General features: G+C 53.4%; 1 protein-coding gene across 1 annotated transcript in view; it reads right to left on the reverse strand.

Moving 5' to 3' along the window:
* Positions 1 to 1,456: 1,456 nt before the first annotated feature.
* LOC104521939 (septin-9) overlaps positions 1,457 to 9,768 on the reverse strand; it is a 20,829-nt gene continuing 12,517 nt past the window's right edge. Inside the window, exons 5-9 of the mRNA XM_010164079.1 lie at positions 8,046 to 8,163; positions 5,476 to 5,571; positions 4,478 to 4,574; positions 2,622 to 2,673; positions 1,457 to 1,749 (exon numbers count right to left, since the gene is read on the reverse strand). Coding sequence (XP_010162381.1) covers positions 1,614 to 1,749; positions 2,622 to 2,673; positions 4,478 to 4,574; positions 5,476 to 5,571; positions 8,046 to 8,163 — 499 coding nt within the window. The 3' untranslated portion in view covers positions 1,457 to 1,613. The remainder of the gene's footprint in view (positions 1,750 to 2,621; positions 2,674 to 4,477; positions 4,575 to 5,475; positions 5,572 to 8,045; positions 8,164 to 9,768) is intronic.

Raw genomic sequence — 9,768 nt, forward strand, 5'->3', positions numbered from 1 at the left:
TAGAGAATGGGACACGCTGCCATTTTAGTATGTGCCCCCCCAAAAAAAAAGGGTGATTTGCAGAAAGTTTTATCCCTTAGAGAGGATGTGGAGACTGATGGAGTAGATAACAGAGAGACAAGCAGAGCTGGGGCAGGGGGACTGCAGAGCTCTGCTCCAGGACCACCCGCTCCTGTGTCACGGTGTTATTTCACTGACCCCCTTGCAGGGTCTTATTTCGTGGAGACTCATTGAAAGACGGAGTGGGGGGTAAAGCAGGGGGGGGCCACAGGGCACAGCACCCACAAACGCCACCCCAGCCCTCCCCAAGGCTGCAGGGCTTGGTCCGCACATGCACGGTCCCTTTGCACAAGGACCAGCAAACCAGAGGAGTGTGTTAGATGTAGACATGTCACAGAGGAGATCCAAGAAATAATAATTAAAAAAAATTAAAAAACATCTAACATCCTCCTCTGATGTGGGGAAAAGCCCGAGACAGCACCCACAAACGCCACCCCAGCCCTCCCCAAGGCTGCAGGGCTTGGTCCGCACATGCACGGTCCCTTTGCACAAGGACCAGCAAACCAGAGGAGTGTGTTAGATGTAGACATGTCACAGAGGAGATCCAAGAAATAATAATTAAAAAAAATTAAAAAACATCTAACATCCTCCTCTGATGTGGGGAAAAGCCCGAGAATCACCAGGATCAGAAAGGACAACTCTCTGCCTCCCACCACCGCTTTGCAGAGACGTTCCACTCTCAGCCCCCTTTGGACACACAGACTTGGAGCCTTCAGTGGAAAAAAACCCCACCCAACTGAATGAAAAATAAATATACAAGTGTTCCCAGGACATCAGCCACATTTATGGTCCAAGGGAGAAGGAAAAGGAGTCTCTACAAAGGCCTTTTGCAGGCTGCAAAGACAGACAAAGCAAGCCCTCCCTCCCTCCCTCCCCTCTCCCCCGCTATTGCAAGGTAACAGTCTGAAAAGGCACTTCTCCCAAAGCAGGTTGCTCTGCCTGGCCGGGGGTCGGTGACGGGCGAGGTGACACCTAAACACTCCCAGTTTATTGCATGTAGGCAGGGTAGAGGGGTTGGGTTGGGGGCTAGTGGGTCCTGACGGGCTGCAGAGGGCTCGGAGGAGGCAGCAGGAGACAAGGATGGCACCGTCTTGCTCTCTTCACACCACCGTACCTTGCTTCCAACGGCTACATTCATTCACCCGGAGAAACCCTTGCCTTCAACCGGAGAAAAGCCTCTGCATGGAGGGGCAGGCTGGGCTCCCAGGGCACCCCAACCCCACCAACCCCACCAATCTGCTCCCCTGAGCTTGGCTGTCGGGCCAGTGCTGGGGGCCAGTGAGAGCCCAACCTCCGTGGGGGGACAGTCCCCAGCCCAGAGCTGCAGGACCGGGGGCTGAGAAGAAAACCCACACCCCAAAGAGGGGGGAAATGAGCGGTCGCCCCGCTCCTCACGACAGAAACGGCGTCTGGTTATTTGGTCAGTTAACATTGGCAGGGAGTTGGGGGGTGGGAAGAGGGCTAGTGGCAGAGGATTTATATAAAAATAAAGGGGGAAGAGGGGAGAAATAGCGAGGGTGAGCGAGCAAGGTCCTGGCTACGGAGCGAGACGGTTACATTTCGTTAGCCACCAGCTCTTTGTCGGTCACGCCGTTGGAGAGCGAGCTCTGGCCCTCGTTCAGCCTCTTGACCCTGTAGGCTTCGAAGTGGATGTTGCTGGTAATATCCTTTATGTTCTGCATGTGTGTCCTGCGGGAAAGGGAGACGGGGGCAATCGCACCTCACTGGGCGCAGGTTCCCCCAGCCCAACCTCTGCCACCCCAACCCTTGCACCCCACAATCTCTGCTTCCAAACACACCCTCCAGCCCAAATTTCCCCTCCTGCTTTACTGGTTAATGGTATCTTTAGAGCACAAGAGGGAAGCAAAGGCAATTATGGGCAACCAAGACCAGAAGCCTTCACTGGTACCAACAACCTGTGCTTGGGTACGCGGGAGCCCTGGCTGCAAAACACCCATCTAGGAAGACCCCAGTCCTGCAAGTCCCTGGGTTTTGTAGCCTCACACCACCATCTGGCAGCACCAACTCACATATGCAGAATTTATGTTGCAGCCAGATTTATGACCAGCCCAATGCCCCCTCTAGCAAGCCATGGGGGCTCAGCCTCCCATTCCCATGCAGCAGGCACACCTCTCCCAAGAGGCACCAGCAATCGCCCAGACCCCCCAGCAGCATGATCCTGGGACGCAGGAGGGTGATGTCTTTGGACTGGGGGTAGGACCTGGGGCTGGTGAGGGACCACTAAGGCCAAAAGCCTTCCCAGCTGCCTGCAGGTGAGGTGGAGCCCTGCTGCACACTTGCCAGCAATCTTGGAGACTGTCCTGCCCCATCCACTGCTCCTCTCCTCCCTTAACTCAGCACCATAGCTGAGAAAAACACCCTGAAGCCATGTCCCATCGAGTGGGGCCACCTCTTGCAGCATTGCAGCAAGCTGGGAGGGGATAGAGGGATGGATGAGTAAAGCAAAGCAGCATTTGCTTCAAGCTGGGCAGGGCTCTCCCCTTTCTTTGGATGCCACCTGGTGACTGAAGGCTACAGGGACTGGGCACAGTCCTACTGACCTGATGAGGAGGTCCCGCAGGTAGGCGAACTCACAGTGTGTTGTGTTCTCCACTGGTAGGAAGAGAGAGAAACCCGTAAGTGTGGACCTACAGCATGACTATGGCAACCACCTGGTTTAAGAAGGACCCTATGGGGCTTCACTAGCATCTGGAGGGCTGAGATCAGGACTTACTCTCAGGGGCTATAAGGTTACAGGACTCAAGAGTCCTTTTTGCTGCTGTAAGGCCAGTGATTTCCTCAGGTACCTGCCCCAGCTCAGCATGACCAACTGGCCAGTGAAGTCTGACTGACCATTCCCCGTCTCCCACGTCCCATCAAACAAGGGAGCTCTCAGCAGCATCTCCAGCTATGACCCCCTCTTTGGACCAACACAAGCTTAAGTGGGCTCCAAACAAGGCAGGGAAAGGGACAGGGTGAGCTTTACAATGAGCACTGGGCATGGTTCCACATAAGTGTTTCATCTATAGCTTCACCATGAGCGTCCTGCAACATCTCAGGCACGTCTGTGACTGCTGCCCGGGCGACTAAGGCTACTGCTGTCTGAACAGGGCTTGGGGCAAGCAAGAGTGTTTGCCAGAGGGAAAAATCAAGGGGTGTAGCTCCACCACAATTAGTCTGACAGCTTGCAGTTTAATTTGAATTTAGAGGATCATCTCCCTTTTTAATTTTTTTTTTCCACCCAAACTGGCTTGAACATAGAATCATAGAATGGTTTGGGTTGGAAGGGACCTTAAAACTCATCCAGTTCCAACCCCCCTGCCATCAGCAGGGACACCTTCCACTAGACCAGGTTGCTCAAAACCTCATCCAACCTGGCCTTGAACACTTCCAGGGAGGAGCAGCCACAGCTTCTCTGGCCATCCTGGAACAGTGTCTCACCACCCTCACAGTGAAGAACTTCCTATTATCTAATCTAACCCTCCCCTCTTCCAGTTTAAAGCCATCACCCCTTGTTCTGTCACTACTTTACTACCTTTGTAAAAAGTCCCTCCCCAGCTTTCTTGTAGGCATAATGCAGAAATGGCAAGACAACAAATAACTGTTCTGCAAAGGCTGCTCGTGGACATGGCTGGGTCCTGGTGTCTGCCCATGCTGAAGGCAGATGCCACAAGCAGAAGGTGAGTGGTTTAACAGGCCCTATTAAACTCAGGACTTCCAAGGACAGAGCACAAGAGGGCAGCAGAGCTTTAAAATACACTGATTTTCCTGGCATCTTTGTTAAGTCATCCCTCAACACCGATTCCTATTAAAAAGACACATAAAGGAGGGAAACCTATGAAATGAAGGGGAGGAAGAAAAGATGGGTGGCACTGGAGGTGTGCCAGTTGGCTGTCAGGGACAGGGAAACGTGTAGATACACTGGAGCCAGGAGCCTTCTTTTAGTCTTTAAACTATGATTTAAAATGGGAGATAAAAAAGCAAGATGCTGATGGGATGAAGACAGAAGAAGGAAGAGATCCTATAAGGGCAACAGCCAAATGCACGGTGGAAGGTGCAGAGACCTACAGGGGCCAAGGGAAAGGCTCTAACCTGTGTCTCGAGACACAGAGACATCAACACTCCATGTGTGTGCCCTCAAATCCAACTGCAAAACTGTGCAGCCAGCAGAAGCCAGGCCACAAGAAACCCAGAAGTGTCCCCTCTGGCACTCAATAGCCGCCTGAGCTACACAAAGGCCCAGAAACTCCGTGCAGGAGCATTGGCTGAGGTGTTTTTGGTCCCCAAATACCAGGGAAATGATTTTCTTTGGAGGGGCAGGGAAGCACTATATACACCTCGACTTCTATTGGACCTCATCATGTTCTGTCAGGGCAGGGATATGAGCTCAAGTGGTAGGGAAACAAGAACAAGGTACCTTCAATGGTGCCCCACTTGGTCTTCCTTCCAAGGATTCTTCTTCCATTAACCTGGTACTCTTGGTCACTGCCCACCACTGCAAAGGGGATCATTTCCTGAGGGAAGGGGAAAAAAAAAGGTTACGTTTTCCTCCTGAAAACAGGCCAGGAAACGAAGCTGGTGAGCAAAGTCCTGCATCAAGCTGTTTTCAGGACAGAGCTTCATGGAAGGAGCTGATCTGTCCCTGATGCTCCTGAGCAGCACTGGCAGGCAGCCCAGGACTTGGACAGCAGTATCTCTTACACACGTGCCCAGCAAAAACCAGTCTAAAGCCAGCCCAAAACCAGTCTAGCCCAGCACCTCATTGGCAGGCGCCAGCACACAGCCAAGGACAAGGTATCATGATGCTTCCCTGGGAACTACCCCCAGCATCTGGCAACCTATGGCTCAGTCATTTCCTGATCCAACATGGTGTCTTGGTACTTAAAGAGTCCCTAAAAGACACTTTTCTTCCTTTAATTTGTCCAATCCACTCTTTTGAGCCAAAAAACTGTTAGCTACTTCCTATAGCAAGGAACTGACAGCCATGAAAGCACAGCAGCCTACGGGCAAATTACCTCCAGGTGCTGGGAAGCCACTCTCTGGCCAGAGATGGACAGACACCAGCACTCCCTGGCCCTGGGCAGGGCAAGGGGCCACAGGACCTCACTGCTCACTGGTTGCTGAGGGCACCTTTGAGGAACTGGGCTGGGGAAAGGAGCAGCGACATGGACGGGACAGGACACCCTCCCCAGGTACCTTCTTCACCCTCTTTCTTTCCCTGCTCTGAGCTCTGGTGGGACCCTTGGCCCTGGGCAAACCCCAGGTCCCAGGTCCTGCGCAGACCCCCTGGACAGGGGCACAGCAGCTTTGGAAAGAAAATAGAGGCACTTTGCAAGAGACCCCCCAGGACATCAGCAGCACCCGGAGCTGCAGGGCTCATCCAAACACATCCAACCCGCAACACCAGGCACTAACCCTGAATTTCTCATTCACTAGCCGATCTTCAGAGTCTTCATCAAACTCCTTCTGAGGATACACATCGATCCCATTGGCAAGAAGATCGGCCATTATCTAGGAGAGATGAGCAGAGGAATATGTGAAGGAGACATGGGCAGAGGAGCTGCACTCCCACCATGGCAGCAGCTCCCAGCTGACCCAAGAGGCTCTCATGAGCCATGCCCAGCAGCAACATCTCCCCCCTCCATCCTAAACACTGCCCATCCTGGGGAGAGAGACCTGTGTTTAACTGCTGCACACCTACCAAGCGCTTGCCCTGGAATCTCTGCAAGAACCTGGTGCCAAGACACGGTTCAGGCTGAGAGTGAGATCAAGTTATATGAGCTGGGTGTCACTTTGGAATTAAAAAAGACAGCAAGACAACACAAGCTGCATCAAGCAATGGGGAATGTAGCCACCAGGCACGTAACCCAAGTTAAGAGGTCGCTTTCTGGTGTCTGCTCATGCTCCTTGGAAAAGGACCCACAGCAGCGCCTGATCCAAGGGGACAGGGACACAGACAGTTTGGAAGAGCAGCCTCTTAAGGCTATTGCTGCTGTGCAAGGGGAAGAGATGCTGAAATCTGATTCCTGGGTGGAGGCTCAGCTCATGGGAGCACGGAGGATCAGCCTTCTCCAACAAAGCTGCAAACCCAAACCCAGCCTGCACGCCTGCTCCTATCAGCTTCCTATGGCGATAAACCTCCACGTCAGCCCTACGTTGCAGGCTGGCAAAGGAAGCAGATCTAGCCCAGAGAAACCCCCCAGTCAGCCTCCCACTCCCCAGCCAAACCCACACACTATTTTTAGGGGAATGACCCAACAAAGACCAGACAAGGCCAAGTCTGCAGAGCATCGGAGCCCATCCCACTAACTCAGCACAGCGCTGACATCAGCCTAGGTAGCCTGCAGCCAGGCTGGTGCTTCACCATCACCTGCCCATCCCAATCCAAACCCAAAAACCTATCACCTCTCTGAACCAGCTACACCCCCAGGTGCAGATGGAGCTCTGTTTTTTGGAATCACAGAGGCAGGTGTGCTGGAGCAAAGGGAAAAGGTCCCAGCCTCTGCCCGCCTGGACTGGTGACCTACTCTCTTGTTTCCACCAGCAGATCTGGAGCTGTGAGCGTAAGGAGGGTGAGAGCTTTGCAGAAGGGGCACTGCAAAAACGCCACGTGGCTACATGTTCCCTCTCCATCTGGAAGGATTTGGGGGGTCTGGTTATAATCAGAAACGTAATTAAACAATAGGACAATCTCATCCTGCACCAAGTCAGTGCAGAGCTGGCGAGCTGGGCGGTCTCCCCATGGTCTTTCATTACAGAAGGATGTTATCAGCAGCCGAGAGCACCCAGGTGACATTTTAGGTCCCAGACTGACTTTGTTGTCCCAGAGCCAGCCAGCCACCCTCATACACCCGGACATGTGCTCTTGTAACCTCTGAAGGGAGCCAGCAGCCTGCAAAAGCCCCTGCAGAGAGCAGAGGTGGCACCGTGGACTCACATGCCCATCACCTCACATCAGCCCCTCGCAGATCTCCGTGCAAACAGGCTGGCACGCCGATCAAGCCCAGCCTGGGTTAGCTCTTGGCTCCATTTCTAGCCATCCTCTTGCAAAGGGAACTGCCTGCAGAGTTTGGAACCAGCCCCCAAAACTAGACAGGATATTTCAGTGCCTGATGCTGCTCATCAAGAACTGGGAAGACACTGGTGTGGGAAGGGGTGGCTCATCCACTTCTGCATGGAGGCATTGAGCAATGCCTGGCTAATGTGCCGTCCTCTCCATAACCAGTGGAGGTGGCCCCTAAAACTGCCCTTTTGGCAAGACCGCCTTTCCCTTCGCTTCACTTCCCTGCAATTCTGACTCATGGAGCGAGCTTGGTGGCTTGGCTTACTTCTGCAGGGAATGCTGAGGCCATCATGCCTGCGGCCACATCCGTCAGCTACACAAACGGATTTATAGCCCCTTACTGAACCCCAAACTGGGGCATCTCCACCCCTCAGCAACACTAAGCGTGCACGCACGGAGGAAAGCTCATGTCTTGCTGTAGATTCAGGTACCTCCTTGGCTCCCCACCTCCAGCTCCCAACCAAGGGAATTTCATGCCTTGCTTCCATCCTAAATCTTGCACAGCTGAGCTCAGCAACCCTGCACATTTTTTTTACCTGGTTCCCATATCAGCAGATGCTGCTGCACAGGATGGGTTTTCCACCCTCTATGTGCAACACCATCTACCTCCCAAAATAACAGAAACAAGCCTGAAAATAACAACAATAACAAAGGAGACAAGAGAAACAGGTCCCAAGACTTAAAGCTCAAAATTTCTCCTGCACTGACAAAGATCCAAGAGAAACACAAGGAACTGCTTGGAGCGCACGCCTTTCCTCCGGCCACGTGGGATCGCTCAGGGCTGCAGCCGGAGGAATGCGCCGGGCTCTGGGCCAGGCACTCGCCCTCCCCGCCCTGCCAGGGGAACTGGGGAGGGGAAACGGGGAAGGAGGGGATGGGGGATAAGAGCTGGGAGCCTGGATAAGAACCACCAGCCCCTTACCCGTTGTTTGAAGTAGTCCCTCTCCTCCAGCGTTAACGTGTCGGCTTTTGCAATCACGGGGACAATGTTGACCACTTTGCTCAGGCGTTTCATGAATTCGATGTCGAGCGGCCGGAGCCTGGAAAATACAGCAGAAAAAAGAGGATTTGTGCACTGATAGCAAGGCGGGGGCTGCTGCAATCCCCGGTGGAGAGGGGGCATTTGAAGACCAGACACAGAGGGGGAATTACTTTCTTTCATATAGGAAAAATAAAGACATAAAGGCATTTTCTTAAAAGCAGAACAGCACGTGTCCATCTCAGAGGCGGTTTGCAGGCAAACACTTAAAACGTTTCCCTTTTAAATGCCCCGCTATCGCCCGTAAACCCTCGCCAAGCCCCATGAAGTGGGAGAGGGCTTTTATCTCTGCACGGATGCTTGGCTACAGAGGACTGCGGGAACTTGCCCAGAGCTACACATATCCTTGGCAAAGCCAGGATGAGAACACGGGCCATGCTGGCGGCGGGGCCAGCCCTCCCGCAATGCACACATCAAGCTGGGGAGATACCACGGTGTGAAAACTCCTCCAGCCCTATCCAAGCTGTCACCCACCATCCAGGGACAGCACGACATGGAACTGGCCACGGGTCACTATCACTGCTCACACTCACTCCTGTGCTAAGGAGCCCACTGTCGTGCACGAGCCAGGATTGCATCTTGCATCCACTGCTTGGGATTAAAAAAGGCTCCGCTAATTCTCCAAGGGGCTCACAGGGCACAGAAGAGAAGTTGCTTGTTCCAGAGGACAAAAATGTCAGAAAACCTCTGCAATCAAAGTCTCAGCAGAGGAAAACTGCAGAAATTGCATAACCCCAATGATCAGCCCCTTGGGAAATCCCTCCCTGCTAAACGCTCCTGCTGACAGCACGGATGTGACCTCCAGTGCCACGCTGGTCTCTGTCCAAGGGCTGTGGTCCAGCTGCAGACGGCAATGAGGGCACCTGGCCATGACCCTCCCTTGCTCCTCAGTCCTCTTTGAAGGTATTTTTAATGCTGGGGGTTCCCAAGCCAGGTAGAGGAAAGCCCTCCTTGGGACACCTCCACCTGCTGCAGGTCCCCCTTGGTGGCTCTGGAGGTAATGGGGACACATAAGGCCATACAGGACAGTTCAGCAGAAGTTGCCCTGAAAAAGGAAACCTGAAGGTCCCACAGGAGACCAGGGTACAGGGACACCTTTGGGGTGCACATGCATTAAGGAGCCTGTTGGAAACGAGCCCTTGCTGAAAGCACACAGGGAAGGGGCAGGAAGGTGAATGCCAGAGCCCCAGAAGCAAAGGGACACTTCTGCCACACGAACATCCTCATGACCTCCAGTGGTGACATGTGCCAGCAGGACATGACCCAGCTCTTCAGCGAAACTGGGGCAGAGAGAGGTGAAGCCACCTTTTAGAGGAGCCATAGGCTTCAGCAGCAGAGCTGGGGCCAAGAATAAGACCTCCATGAGGGCAGACCAACCCTGTGCCACAAACCAGAAGGCACCAGGGAAGAAACCAAAATAAATGGGACACTGACTTAAAATGCCCGGGTGCAAGTAGGCACCCAGCAGGAGCCCTGCGTGGGGGAACACAGAGCAGAGCAGAGCACTCGGGGAGAACATGGAGTAGAAAGCACCTACTGCCAAAATACTATGTCAAATGCCATCATGGTCTTCTCAGTCCCTACAAAGGTCTCAGAGACCCCTGCA

This window comes from Antrostomus carolinensis, unplaced genomic scaffold (genome assembly GCF_000700745.2).
Source record: "Antrostomus carolinensis isolate BGI_N321 unplaced genomic scaffold, ASM70074v2 scaffold19023, whole genome shotgun sequence".
Classification (NCBI taxonomy): domain Eukaryota; kingdom Metazoa; phylum Chordata; class Aves; order Caprimulgiformes; family Caprimulgidae; genus Antrostomus; species Antrostomus carolinensis.